At 54.4% G+C, this 14,702-nt stretch overlaps 1 protein-coding gene across 4 annotated transcripts in view; it reads right to left on the reverse strand.

Annotated features, from left to right (window-relative positions):
• Positions 1–260: 260 nt before the first annotated feature.
• Positions 261–14,702, reverse strand: part of VDR (vitamin D receptor) — a 31,429-nt gene continuing 16,987 nt past the window's right edge. For 3 of the 4 annotated variants that reach the window (XM_010726813.3, XM_010726811.3, XM_010726812.3), the window contains exons 3-10: positions 14,476–14,626; positions 9,392–9,522; positions 3,817–4,001; positions 3,535–3,658; positions 2,962–3,133; positions 2,364–2,515; positions 1,661–1,777; positions 261–1,499 (exon numbers count right to left, since the gene is read on the reverse strand). In XM_010726813.3, coding sequence (XP_010725115.1) covers positions 1,240–1,499; positions 1,661–1,777; positions 2,364–2,515; positions 2,962–3,133; positions 3,535–3,658; positions 3,817–4,001; positions 9,392–9,522; positions 14,476–14,626 — 1,292 coding nt within the window. In that variant the 3' untranslated portion in view covers positions 261–1,239. Of the gene's footprint in view, positions 1,500–1,660; positions 1,778–2,363; positions 2,516–2,961; positions 3,134–3,534; positions 3,659–3,816; positions 4,002–9,391; positions 9,523–9,686; positions 11,718–14,475; positions 14,627–14,702 lie in introns of those variants that run through there. The other variant, XM_010726814.3, reaches the window with a different exon arrangement.

A 14,702-nucleotide genomic window follows, 5' to 3' on the forward strand; every position in this document is an offset into this window, starting at 1 on the left:
GTACGTGGGAAGGGAGCGGTGACGTGGGGCTGCGGGGAGGGTAGGTGGGAAGACACGGTGTGACACAGCGATCCGTGGGGACACGTACACATGGGGACAGAGGGACATGCGGACACGGAACAGCATGAACAGACAGGAGGACACCTAGAGCAGCCCCACCCAGCCACAAACCCTGACAGACGGACACGGAGGGACATACGGACACTTCCAGCAGCTCCACACAGAGCCGGACAGACGGACACAGCCCCACAGCGCAGCCGGTGCTGCTCCCAGGCCACGTTTATTTGCACGGCTATGGAGCCCCGCTGCCCCGTGTGCCCCCGCGCAGCGCCCATCCCCAGGCACTGTCCCCAGGTCCGGCTGCCTGCAGGGTCCCACCCCCCGCTGTCCATGTAGGGAACCGTGACCTGGGGGTCCCACCAAGGCACTCAGCTCCCGCTGCTCCTCTGCATTTCATGGTCCCAAATCCGTCCTCGTGGCGGTGCTGCTCCCATTGACCCCTCCTGAAGGACCACCACCCTGCAGAGGTGGCTTCAGTGGGGTCAGCGGGGATGGGGCACCCTCCAGAGCTCCAGCATTGCACAGGAAACTTCAGCGTGCCCGATTAGCTCCGCCTGGCCTCGTTAACACGACAACAGACAACACCTGCACAGGATGCTGTCAGCAGTGGGGCTGATGTGGGACACAGGGTGGCAGTAGTGCTGGGAACACACATCACAGCCCGGCTGGCTGTTCCTGGCTGTGGTTCCCTTCTCCAACCTCTCACCACTGTCTGTGGGGCTCTGAGGAGCAGCCTCAGCATTTTCCTGCGTGGATCTGGGGTGTGCAATTCCATCAGCATCACATTTCCCAAATTGGGGGTGAGCTTAGGGGTCCCTCAAATTCAACAGATGCCATCGATGATTCCCCAGTGCCATGAATCTGCAAAATTCTCCTTCCGAGCAGCCCCAGTTTATGGTCAGAAGGAAGTGGTTCAAGGCAGCCCAGCCTCAAAACATCCATAAAGGGATAAGTCAGCTCTTGCAGATGAGTGAAAAAAACACTCATGGAGGGGGGGAAATGCACAGATCTGGGTCTGCAGCGAGCAAACCTCGGCCGCCGTGGCTAAGAAAACAAAGCAGGACCTGCAGTAGTGTGAAACCAAACTATGTACAACCTCCTCCCAGGGTCACAGCTCTCCTCTCAGGGCCAAGGCTGACTTATCCCTTTATATGCGGGTGCTCAAACCCACGGCTGGAATCAGGAGATCTCGTTGCCGAAGACCTCGAGCACCAACGGCGTGAGCTGCATGCTGTGCTCGGGCTGGAAGGAGAGGCAGCGGTACTGCTTGGAGTGCTCCTCGTTGAGGCTGCGCAGGTCGGCCAGCTTCTGGATCATCTTGGCGTACAGCAGGCGGCTGCCGGGCGGGGGGTGCCTGCAGCGGATGTAGGTCTGCAGGATGTCCGAGAGGCGGTCCTGGATGGATTCCACCAGCGAGGTGTCCTGAACGCCGGGTCGATCTAGGGAACACCAGCATCATCAGATCGGCCCTTGGAAAAGACCTTGGAGGTCATCGAGTCCGGCTGTTAGCCTGGCACTGCCAGGCTTGGGGACGTTGGTGGAGCCTTCGTGCTGCCAAAGCCTGGCAGGGTGGGGAGCTTGGGGACGAGCGTCCTCCTACCTGGGGACAGGATGCAGATGGCCATGAGGAGCACGTGCTCTTCCTCGTGAAGGTTCAGCTTCTTCAAGCCCACCTGGAACTTCACGAGCGGCTCGAGGAGCTCCATGCTGTGGCCGGCTGGGGACAGAGAGGAGCTGTTAGCACCTGGATGAGACCTCAGATCTGCAGCTGAGAGATGAGCGTGGAGCTCAGCACCTCCTCCTTTAGTGCAGCAAAGCGCCAGGATCACAGAATCGCAGGATGCCAGAGGATGATTTTTGATAGAGCTTTAAAAACATTTCAATCTTTCCTCCCCAGCGGTGTCGTTAAGGCAGGAGATTATGGAGCAGATGACTTCAGAAAGACAATTAACCTACAGGCAGTTTGCATCCTTATCACTCCCACGCTGCACCACGTTGTGCAGAAACACCAAAACACCTTTTGTGTGCCCACAGCACGCAGCAAGCAGATCCCATCCCTGCCCTCAGTGGCCCCACACCCGGTCCTGATGTGCTGTTTGCTCTGCCTGGGATCTCTCTGGGGGATCTCTGCCCTCGCACCAAGGATCTCAGCATCCCAGGGTTACTCCAAGGCTCTTCCCAGTGCTGGGAGAGGTTTAAGATCCACCTGAATATCTGCAGTTTACTCAGTACGGTTTTCTTACACCTGAATTTCAGGCTGGGGTGCCTTTGAGCCCTCACCAGCAGCTCAGCAGCACCTTTACCTTGGGTGACATCGCTGACTTTGTATTTGAAGTCATTGCTTCCGCAGGTCCACGACATGTCCTCCATGGTGAAGGACTGGTTGGAGCGCAGCATGATCACCTCAATGGCGCTGGATTTCAGCAGGGCAATCTGGTCCTCTGCAGTCAGATCCCTGCGGGAGGGAATGAGGAGATGTCCACAACCAGAGGCATGATCCAGCTTCTCCCTCACCCTGAATTTCTGGGTAATTAAGCAGCGGGTATTTCTGCAGTTCCGTGTATCGAGTGGCAGCACCCGGTGCCCTGGGCTCCAGGCTGACTCTTACTGGGCTGGTGTTAAGTGGGATCTCAGGACACACAAGCAAGATAAGCACCACTCACATGGCCTTGAGCATCTTTCTCAGGGGCTCAGGCATTTTGTCTATGTGGCCAGGGTGAATCCAGCTAAAGATTAAAGAGGAATAACCCCAGGAAGGGAGAGGGAGGGAGAACAAGAAGGTAGGAACAGACCTGGGAAAAGGACAGTGTGAAATGGAGAAAAATGACTGTTGGAGGCTGGGACTGAATTCCTGAGAGCAGAAAACCATGGTGGGCACCTGGCGTGGGGACAACATCTCACCTGAATCCGGGGATCATTTTGGCGAAGCCAATCACCTTCTGTATGCTGTAGCTGACCAGGTCAGCCAAGTGTGGGAGCATGGGGAGGTGGGGCAGCTCGATGCTCATGGAGGGGCTCTCATCGCTGTCCTCGGAGAGGTCCAGGTTGGAAAACATCTGGGGCTCCATGGGCTCTGGAAAGAAGGAGGTGTCCACGTGGGTGAGATGTTACAGGGACAGGGAGGGGTGTCAGCCCAAAGCAGGGACGGTGCCTGTTGTGCTGGGAGGTCTTTGTGTTGGGCCGGGAGAGCACTTTGATCACATCAGCTGTAGGATTTGTGCAGAGGGATTTTTAGTTTAGGTCTAACTGCAGGCAGAGCAGCAGCAACACAGCTCACGGTCCCGATGCAGCCAAGCACTTAATGCTCTCAGGAGCCTTCTAAACACTCTCAGGAGGCTCTTAGAGTCAAATGCATTCCCTAGGAGAGCTGAGACAACTATTTCGTTCTCGGCCAGGCTTAGAAAAATCTCTTCCCCTTTTGTTTCCATAGCATATGGATGCCTGGAATGCCGCACGGAGAGCTGAGTGCAGTACCTGGGAATGCACCGAAGGCATCGGAGCCAAAAACATCACTGGAGTCCTCTGAGGAGAAATCCTGGGACACGACACAGGAGGATTCCGTTGCTGTCCTGCTGCTGACTTTGCTTCTCACAGGGGGCTGGAAGAGAGAGCGGGGTGTGAGGAATGGGGCTGGGAGAGCAGCTTGAGGGGAGCAGCGAGATATTTGCACCGGGTTTTATTGGGATGAAACTGATGAAGTTTCTTGGAGCTGCTGATGCTGAGGTGGGAATCGGGACTGTTGTGCCCCCGGCGTACCCGAAACTTGTTGAAGTCGGAGTATGTGGTGTCGAAAGTTTTGTGGTGGGCCTCGAGGAGGATGTCAATGACTTTCTGCTGCTCCTCCGACAGCTTGGGCTTCAGGCTCTCCTTCAGCGCTTCCTCCTCTTTGCGCTTCAGGATCATCTCACGCTTCCTCTGCACCTCCTCATCCGTCAGGATGACTGCAGGGATGGAAGGAAAGAGCAAAGGGTCACAAATAGGCACTGGGAAACCAAAGTGCCTCAGGTGTGTTGCAGCATCCCTCAGCGTTGCTAATGAGTTATTGAACCTGCATCGACCCTATTACTGAACGCCCTCCTGTCCTCGTCTGCTGGGTCACGGCTCCCTGCTGTGCACCATTTATGGCCCATTCGGGTGCTGTCGGGTGCAGTCAGGTCACGTCAGCACCGCCACGGGTTTGCTCCAGACCTCACTGTTTGCTCTGTGCTTTCGGGTGAAAGAAATCTCGAGATGTGGGCCAATGGGTTCATCCACACTGCCCTCAGCTCCAACAACAGAGGGAGCACAGTGCGCTGGGCTGCAGCATCACGGCTGTTTTTAAGCTGAGGGGACACGCAAACACGGTGGCGATGGGTGGTGGTTGGACCAGATGATCCTAGCGGCCTCTTTCAACCTCAGTTATTCTATAATATACCAATTTATTGCTTGTATTATGGGCAACAGCCTTCAGCAGCAGCCAAAGGTCAGATCCAAAGGCGACCATTAGATAAAAAAGGTTAGATCCAGAAGTGAGAAATGGGAGACCAGCCTTCTGGCCAAAAGCAAAGCTTCTTCTCCCATTTATTAGGGATGTGGGAACATCCAAAGGCAATTTGGGCTCCAATGTGACCCTTCTAAAGAACCTAAAGTCCTGAAGAGCCTCACAGGGTTGGAAAAGCAACAGCAAGCACCCACCCTTGCACCCAATGGCTCATTAACGCTCCCAATCAGCAAAGCACATCCACTGGTGGGTCCTATAAATAGCAGCGCCCCTTCATGGAGAAGCCATTAGCCCCAGAACCAGTTGTTAGCTGAGCGTGTTATCTGATGGCCGGGTGGAATCTGGAAGGAGAGGCTGACGAAGGCAGCGGGGCTCAAGGAGCCGTTTGCACTTCTTGGCCCCTTCTGCTGCCTATTGCCAACAGCATTTTTCCAATACGTTTTCAAACTTGCACAACAACCTCGGGGGGGATTTAAAGATCTGGAGGTACTGAATGAGCAGCTGAGGCCGAAAGGTCGCTCCCGTGACTGGCACGGTACGGTCAGTGCTGCAGGGGGCAGCCCGGACAAAATGGGGAATTCGCCATCTCCATCCTATTAGGAAAGTTTGGGATCCATCTGGGCGCTGCATGCGAGGGGGGAAATCATTGCGGAATGCAGCAGCATCGGGAAGCACCACGTGGGGCTGGAAGGGGGACAGAGCTGAGATGGGGTCAGCAGCCCCTCACCCACCCCAGCATGGAGGAAAGTGAGGAAGAGGAGTTGGGATGGGAGGAAGAGCGCATGCACCGACCCCTGTTCAAATCCCCTAAGGCAGATGGATTTCCCTGTATGGGATCTGTACAACAAAGCATCTTTCCTTATTTGACCCGGGGTTTCAGCGCTTTGAGGCCTGGCAGACCGTGGTGTGGGCTGAACCCATTGCAAAACCACTGCCAGGGATTTGGGTCGGTGCCGAATGCCCTGATGGGACTTGCCAGAGCCTACAGGAGTCTAAAACCCGAAGGAAGCCCCGCAGGCGGATCGAAGGTGTTTTAAAGATCAGATTGACATGATAAATGCAATTGCAATTCCCTTCCAACTCATCTTGCAAACAGAGGCGGTGCTGTGCGAGCCCCAACAGAGCCCAGCACCGGCTCAGCCAACGGGGAGCAGCAAAGCTGAAGCTTTGGGGTGACAAATGGTAACGGCGCAACGTCAGCGCAGGACTGATGGGCTTTATACAATTCCTGGGAAAAAGGCTTCATCTGCGCTCACCTCGTGCACACAGAAGGATGGATGGGGCCAACACGCCCCAGCCTGCATCTTCAGCTTGAGATCAGATCCCAGGGCTGCTCCCTTCCCCAGCGCTGAGCTGGAGCTCACAGCTCCTGGCACAAACAGAGCTGCAGCGGAACGGCTGTGGGCTGCCCTGACCCGAAGCACAGGAGGAGGAGAAGCCAACATCTGCACATCACTTCTATGCAGACGCAGAACGGACCTCTGCAGACACCACAGGGACAGAGGAGAAAGCCGCAGGGCTGCTCTGAGGTTACTGAGAGCACGAGGGCTCAGCTGGTGGGTGAGGATCTGACCACGCAGCCTCGGCCAAAGCGGGGAGCTGGAGGTGCTGGGGATGGCATGGAGGGAGACGTGCTCCATTGGGAGAGCAAAGGGCAGCCGAACACCAACCAAAATGAAACGGAGCAAATATCAGTGCGAGACTGCTCGCTGGATGGCACTCAAGCACTGCATCGAAGCTTGGCAGGCAGCATTTCAGCTGGATGTGGGGACACCACGCAGCCCCCAAAAGCCCCCTGGGTTCCCTTCCATCCCCAGGGAGTGGCGCTGAGGATGGGGGGAAGCAGATGCAGTGATCTGCAGGTGGGTGAGGGCTGGGCAGCACAGTGTGTGTTTAATGTGCCACGAGGCGCTCACATCAGGGCAGGAATCATCCCCAAAGAGCCCTGCGGGGCGTTGTGACCCCACTCCATTGCCAAAAGCGCCCAGGATCGCTCTGCAGCCATTCTGACGAGATGCAGCCTTCACATCCAAGGCTGCAAACCTAATTCCTCCCCACTGCCTCTCCCACAGCTGTGCCTTCGCTTCCCCCACATCCCAGCTCCCATATAACACTGCAATCCGTCCACAGACAGACAAACTGCAGCAGGACACTGCAAGCACAGCTGGATCCTTCCCAAGGAGACTCTTAGATCCTGGCACGGTGACAGGCACCCAAAATCCCCCAGCAGCAGCACAGCAGGGAAAGGAGAGATGCAGTGAGGCTGCTGTGGCCGCTCCATTCAGCGCCGTGTTTTTTGCCTCCCTGCTTTGCACCGACACCTTTAGCCCATGCAGCACAGGGCAGCCAAGGGGAAGCACATCCCCTGCCCGTGTGTGCTGTAATGACTGCAGAGCTGATAAAAGCAGGGAAAGAGAGGGCAGCGAGGCCAAGAGAGGTGAGTTACCCGCAGGTAACGCACGGCCCTGGAGGGATGGGGGCCCCTTCTGGAGCACCACACAGCTGGCAGGAGGCAGTTTTGCGGGATGGAAGGGATGAGCTCAGCACTGCTTGGGCCATCTGAAGGGAAACATCCCGAAAACATTTCCAAACGAAGCGGCTTTCGCCTTCGCCCATGGCCTGACGCTGTCCCCTAGCTTGCCCCGTGCTTTACCCCACGCAGATAAGATGGGTGGAAAAACCACAAATATTTGCTAACGCTGCTTGCAGATTGCAGCTGTGGATCAGCCCCCGGCCCTGACCCTCACTGCTGGGCTCAGCGTGTTCCTATGGCTGCAACTCATCCCCTCCTGGGTCCCTCTTGGGGACAGTGGCTGTCCTCAGCTCCCCAGGGAGTGCAGCGAGCCAGGGCTTCTGCTCTGTGTCAAGAAAAGCCTTCACCTTCTTGCACCTCTTTGAGAGCCCCTCACTGCAGCGTCGAGCCTGGAAGTGACGTCCCTGCAGATGTGGCTGGGGGAAATGCTAAAAACCACCCAAGATTTAGGACAGGAGGAGGAGACGGAGCTGCCTGCACCGGACCTCAAATTAATGCAAGCACAAAGAGTGCCCACATCTGCCTCCTCCCCCTTATCCCGTTTTGCTCACATTTCTGTTTCAGACCCATCAGCAGAGGAGCAAACCAAGCCCATCCCTACCCGTGCCAGCAACCGCAGCCCGGGGAAGACAGGAGCCCACCCCAGGAGTTCAAAGATCCACGATGCCACCTAAAAATAACAGCAGCACACCTTGTTCCCATTCATTGAACCAGCAGCAGGGGCTGCAGGAAGGCTATTTTTAGGCTCCTCGGTTAGGTTTCATTAATACAGAAACCGTCTGCTAAGGGGGGTCGCTTACAAGTTAACTCCGAGGCGGGCAGGCGAATCCCTCGCTGCATTTTCTGGCCCTTCCTGGGTAATTAACTGCTACAAGTCAACACGTTTCCCTTGTTAGCAACGGTGATGCCAAACAAGCTGCAGTAACCAGGGCTGGAGGCTCCCAGCCAGGCAGCCTCGTGCACTGGGGCATATCAATGCTCTCCTTTTCAAGAAGCTCAGTGCTTTTTCTCCCTCTGTGAGATAAGACCCATAGTATAAGCATACCATCAACGAGGACGGCTCTCCTGCTGCTCTGGGAACACCTCAGAGCCGGGTTTTGAAGCAGAAAGTGCTGTCCCAACCAAGAAATCAGATGTGACAACAAATGCCAAAGCAGCAGAACACCAAAAGTGTGCTTTGTGCAGCGCTTCCCACACCGCTCGGCCAACTTCAGGGAGCAGCAGTGGCTCTTTGCTCTGTCCCAGCCTTAAACCAAAGGGAGCAGCTGTTTCTGCAGGGCAGAACATGGGATGCAGACCTGCTCCAGTTTGCTTCCCCATCCCTGTGCTCTCACAAGAGGAGGATTCACCTGATGCATTGCCTGCTCTTTGCTTTCCTACCCCTCTACAGAGCACAGCTCCCACTTTACAGGATTTAGGGGCCTCCTATTCCTCAGGATCTGTTTGATCTGCGGGGCTCCTGGACATTTAGGCGTTTTTTCCTTCAAGTTCTTTGCAAGTTCTGATTTGCAGATTTGCACCCCGTGCCACCGGGCGCTGTTTGTTCTCTGCTCAGCACATAAGGAAACTGTCAGCACTTCCATTTGCCAAGCCAGCTCTGAATTTTCAAGCCCATCAATCATAGGACAGGCTGTCCTGTTTGCAGTCTCCTAGCAGAGGGCTGTTATTTTGGTCTAAACTCCTGAAGTCCCGGGGCGTAGAAAGCACGCGTGTGTAGGAGGAAATGTGCCAAGCAGCTTTTATTTTTAAAAGCCGCTTATCTATAAATACAGTTGAAAAAAAAAAATAATAAAAATAAATATTTGGACAACATTAGCCTGTTTGGATTGGGTTAAAAAGTACTTTACTTCCCTCTGCTATTTGTTTAAGTCTCTGTGGTGCACGTGGCGGGATGGACGGACCCTGCTGCAAGAGCAGGGGCCTGAAATAAAGTTATTGCAGAGCAAAAGGTGGAGCGTGAGTGCAGCTCCCCATCCCACACCATCAGCACTCAGAGGCTCTCCAGCCCTCCCTGCCTGCTCGGCCACGTGCTGACGATGACTTTGCACAGACAGGACGTGAATGGGCTCCATCACGGGTTAATCAGCAACAGCCCCGGATGTTCAGCAGCAGCTCGCCGTGCAGCTGCCCCCGGCTGCCAGCAAAGCCAGCTCATTAATGCCTCAATCATTAAATGAGCCCCGCGCAATCATTACCCACACCGTCCCCTGCCCTTTGCATCCTCTTCGAATCCTCGTGCGGGTTTTAGAGCTTTGAGCACAGAGGTTTATAATTGAGAAGGAGAAGGAGGCTGAGCCCTGCACACCCAGCGTACTCACACTCCTTCATCATCCCAATGTCCACGCAGCGTTTCAGCCGGCAGGCCTGGCAGTGCCGCCGGTTGTCCTTGGTGATTTTGCAGTCCCCGTTGAACGGACAGGTGAACATCGCTTTCCTCTTCATGCTTCTCCTGCAGAGGAACAGGAGGGAAAAAAAAAGAAAAAAAAACACACACCCTGGGTCACACAGCGCTGTTTTCACTGCACGAGGGATGCTCCAAGCAGCGGGAGGGGGAGATGCAAGCACAAATCCAGCAAACTGCTGGAGAAAGGCTGCTGAGAGGGAATGACTGACCTGACACCAACAGCTCAGCTGGGCTCTCGGAAAGGCTCAGCTTGGAAGGCCACAGCTGTGTGCGTTGCACATTTGGGTTTCATCTTCTTAGTCTGGACAGCATGGAAAAGGTGCCCTCTCAAAAGGACACAGCCTGTGGGCTCAACACTACTGAAACAGCTTTCTGGTTTCACGTTGTTTTGAAGCCCAACAGGAGGTGGAACTGTAGAGAAATGTCCATCTGAGCCTCCAGGGACAGAGAAACCAGAGAACGGAGCAGCATGTACTAAAGCAGCGTTATTAAACATTTACCAGCCTTTAAAGCCTGGCTTTGCTAGAATAACTGGCTGGAGTGCATGCTTGCATGTGCACGAGAAAAACCTCACTGCAGGACACCAGAGAAACAACACTTCACATAATAACCTCTTTTCCACCAAAACCACACCGTGCCACGTTAATCCGAGCAGGACTGCAAACCTGCCAAGTGCAAAGGGTCAAAGCCACAGCTCCCAGCTACAAACTCCTGATATCCCCTAATGACACATTGCAGGACATTGAGTTTGTTCATTAAGGGTGGCGATGCCTCATCTCTGCTTTGGAGAAAGTTACTCAACAATCTTCCATCGGCGAGCAAGGCTTATCTTTATGTGCATTTCTGCACACAGCACTCATTTTACATGGAGATGTGAGTTTGAATGGAGGCAAACCAAACCCCCGGGCTGGAAATCAAATCGAGGATTTGATCAGAAGGGTAAACGCAGCAGAGAAGCAGATGGAAAGAGAGCAGCACTGAGACACAGCTGGAATACAACAGTGAGAAACCAAACACAAGTGCCTGAAATTAATGCCCCCAGATGGAGTTCTGCAAGGAGGAGCAGTGATAAAATCCTCTTGCAATGCCAAGTGGACACGATGCAGCCCTGAGCTCCGTGGGCACAGGACAGGGATCTCCAGCCAGGGCTGTGCCTATAGGGAATAAATATAAATGGTGCTCCTGGGCTGCAGACCCGTGAGGGTGCAATTAGAGGCAGATGTGAACAGCGAGGTTTTACTCTCCTCTCACCTCAGAGATGAATAAATGCATCTGGGGAAATGAATTCAGGGGAAGCTGATGGCAGAGCCTCCAGCACCTGCCTCCGCAGCCCTAACTCTGCACTCTGCCCTGCAGCTGGGTTTTGGTTTTATTGCTTTTCTCTGGGTTTTCCCCTTTCACTAAAACCAGCATCGTTCCAGGAATGAGGACGAAGACTGCCCAGCCCAGTGGCAAAGCAGGGTTTGGAACCAAACCCCCCCCCCAGTCCCCCAGTTTCGGTGAACAAATCTTTGTATTTTTGGGTATCTGGAGCAGCATCTTCTGCCCCACAGCCCAGGGCAAGGCTGGGGAGGGCACAAACAAGAGGAACACGAGGCCCTGGGGCAGGGAAAGCTGCGCTGCGTGCAAGCCAACATTATGGTTTTGGAATGAAAATTGCAGTTTATTTGAACCCAGGGCGGCGGGGCACAATGGAGGGTTTCTGAGCAGCGCTTCCCTGCCCCGGGGTCGGCGGCCCCGCAGCGCCCAGCCTTGCATCAGCAGAGCGAACGCAGCCGTCTGGCTCCGGTGTATTTTTGTACAGCCCCACAAGTGGCTCATTTTTTCAGGGTCTCATTTACAGCCCTGTCCCAGGCAGGGCTGCTGGATGTTAAATATAACCTTCCCTCCCTGCTCTGAGCTGGCGGCAGTAAACAAAGCCTCAGCTGGGGGGGAGAAAAGAAGGCTGCAGGGAGTTTGGGGTCCCAAGCTCTGCCCGTGCTGCGGTGGGGAAACAGGGAGAGAATTTCCACCAGCATTCCCAAAATTATGGCTCGGTGCCTGCAGAAGGAGGGATGGAGGCTGCAAAGCCTGGCAATGGGACACCTAGCCTACAGGGATAGGCAGAGCTGTGCTGAGCCCCATGGCGCTGATCTTTGTGTGAGTGAAGTGAGACCTCAGCACACACAGCAGCTCTCACACTTACGGAGCCCACGTGATGCTGCAGTTCCCAAAAGCAGCCCTACTCATAACCAAACCCCACTGCAGCCTTCCCGACTCCACGTTTCAGTCGCCAGCCCTCTAAGCACCACTGGGATTCAGGATTCATTTTGGCACTGCCTTTACCCATGAAACAGGGCAAAGTTGTCACACTTTGGGGTTGGACAATCCTTATTTCTTCCTTACTGCACCCACACAGCCCCCAGGGAAGCCCAGCACCAACAGCAAGTCCACGCTTTGGCCCTCTGGCACCACTCACATTTTCTCCCCTATATCCTTCTGGGAGCTGCCAGCCCTCTCCTATCCCAACCTGTCTTTAGAGACCCCTTGGAACGTTCTTGTTGGGAAACAGACTTTAGGATGAGCCCTCGAAGCAAGCTGAGGAGTAAGGCTGCTGTGCCTGGTTTCTGCTGCTCACTTTCTACCACTTAAATCACCATTTCGGCACATCCGAACCATTCTCACCTTGGCCAGGTGCACATCTCCTGCTGGATGCACAACCCCACTCCCCAAGGTCTGGGATCTCTCCTGGACTCTGCATCACCTGGATTTCAGCCTCCTTTCTCCCATGCATAGAGTCATAAAGGTTGGAAAAGGCCACTAAGATCACCAGTCCATCCATCAACCCATCACCCCCACGCCATCAAGTCAGCACCACACACAAACCAAGCAGCAGCTCGCAGGTTGCTTCCTTCCAGCAACAAGGACAACACAATGGGATGGAGACTGGAAGCTGAACAGCTCACGGCCCCGGGGATTTATTTCAGAAGAAAAGAATCATTAATCTCCCACTTCCATGTAGGACAGGGCAAAGACCAACTGGGGAGGATTACAGGAGTGGGAGAAACGGTGATGCAGACAGGATGGGTGGGGAGTTGTTGGGTTTTGAAACACGCAGAGCCTTTCCGAGCAGCTCTGCTATTAACACCCAGTGTCATTGTGCTGGAACTTCAGAATAAACCAGAGAAACTGTGGATGCTTCAGCCAAGTCGCAGCAGAATAAATCACCCTGGCTTAGATGCATTTTAAGAGCCCCTGAGCAAACAGCAGAGCTCAATAAAAGGCTACTGTTGCCGTTGGCATCATTAATAAACAGTGGACTTTGAAGCAAGTGGCCAAAGGTTGCCTCATGCCTGGTTGTGCTGCAGCTTACGTGCACGTTTGAGCACCCAGAGGTGCCAGTAAATTCCTGACGCCTTTTATAGGGCCATTAAAACCCTAAAGCCCAGGTCATGATTTCATGCTGGGGAATCATCCACACAGATACGACCCAAAGCAGATGGGACCGACCGGGAAGTCCTTCACCCCAGGTTTTGCCTGGCATCCCCTCGCCCCTTCTGCTCCTTCCAGGCTCAATTCTGACTTGCAAGGCAGGTAAGAGCCACCAGGAATTGGTGTCTGTGCAGTTCTTCTTCAAAAACCTGCTCAGGGAGCTAAAACCAGCCGCTGCACACAGGCACAAAGCGTTACAAAGGTGCTTGCAAAGAGATGCATAGATTTTCTGGGTGAGTTTTAAGGGGTCCGGCTTCCCCCATAGCAGTGCTGCGGTGTTTTCAGGCAGAAAGCACCTGCATATTGTGGCAGCAACAAGAATTACTCAATTCAGTGGTTCTAAATAGCTTGTAAACAAGCCTGGTTGGGCAAGAAGGAACACACCGAGACCCAGCATGGGGACAGCGTGCCTGGAAAGCAAGATGAAGGAAAAGTAGAGCCTTAAATTGAAAATCAAAGCCTTATATGGGGCATGAAGGGCGAGCTGAAGATGAGTGCTTTTCACACCATTAAAACATCTGCTCAGAAATGCTGTTGCAGCTGCGTGTCGTACATGATTACACCGGCGTGGTGACAGAGATGGGGAAGCAGCAGAGTGCTAAGGAGGGTTGGCAGCTGCACTGCAGCCAGTTAAGGACCAGCCCCATCCACCCCATGGCCACTGCAGGGGACAGGGAAGGTTGGGGCCACCAAACCAGAGCATGGAGGGCAGCACCTGAAAGCAGAGTTACTGACTGAGCAGCAGTAATTGAGGAAAACGTCGTTGCTCAGGTTGGCCAGGCTGCAAGACTGTGGGATGTGAAAACCTCCATCCAGCCCCAAAATTCCTGCAAGGTGAGGAGTTACGACTTTGCTCTGCAAACCTGGTTGCTGTAGCGGCCCTGCTGAACACACAGGGATGTGCTCTGGTGTCTGCAGCCCACTGCCTCCATCTCATTGCAGCACACAGTGCTTGAGCAAGGCTCTCCCCTGCCAGTCCCACGCCAGGCATTATCTCTCCTCGTCTCTCTTAGTCATTCTCTCACTTGGTGCAAGCGACCTGAATTCCCACGTGAATGGTTTGACACCATCAGGGCAAGTGAGCCACTAAAACACCCACCAACTTCCAGCTCATCAGGCCCTGGGATGGTTTTGCCTTCATTAGGAGCAGCTGCAGACTATGAGACACTCACCTGACTGCTGAAAAAAGCCTCAAATCAGCTGCAAACAAAAACTACAGCTGTTTAAACTCCCAGACCGCTGGCTCTGGCTCTGCTCTTCCCAGCCCAGGCTCACACTAGAGGCTGGCATGCTCCTATCTATGTGAAGTTTGCAAGGCTCCTAACAGATGGCTGACAGCCCCTGGTAGCCACAAGAAGGGAAATACAGGGAAACACCCTCCGAGGTCTGAATTATCGAGGACACGTTGGCTGTCTGCAGCGCAGACATGGGTCCAGCAAAGCCCTGCAGGGCTGCACCCTGAGCACCAGCAGCTCTCTGTGTGTCTGTGCGTGGGGTGGGAATCTTTTTCCCTGAAGCTCAGCTCACCTGAAGAAGCCTTTGCAGCCCTCGCAGGTCATGGCGTTGAAGTGGAAGCCGGTGGCTCTGTCCCCACACACCCCGCAGATTCGGGGCACGTTGCGGTCAAACTCACCAGCTGGGTCGGGGAGGGATGTGCTGGCAGCCATGGTTTCCATCTCTGGAGGGGCAGAGGAAAGCAGTGTTTGTGGCAGCTGTCACAGCTTTACAAAAAGCAAATCAGATGCAAATAAAGG

The sequence above is a fragment of the Meleagris gallopavo genome, unplaced genomic scaffold, assembly GCF_000146605.3.
Source record: "Meleagris gallopavo isolate NT-WF06-2002-E0010 breed Aviagen turkey brand Nicholas breeding stock unplaced genomic scaffold, Turkey_5.1 ChrUn_random_7180001856830, whole genome shotgun sequence".
In the NCBI taxonomy this organism is placed as follows: domain Eukaryota; kingdom Metazoa; phylum Chordata; class Aves; order Galliformes; family Phasianidae; genus Meleagris; species Meleagris gallopavo.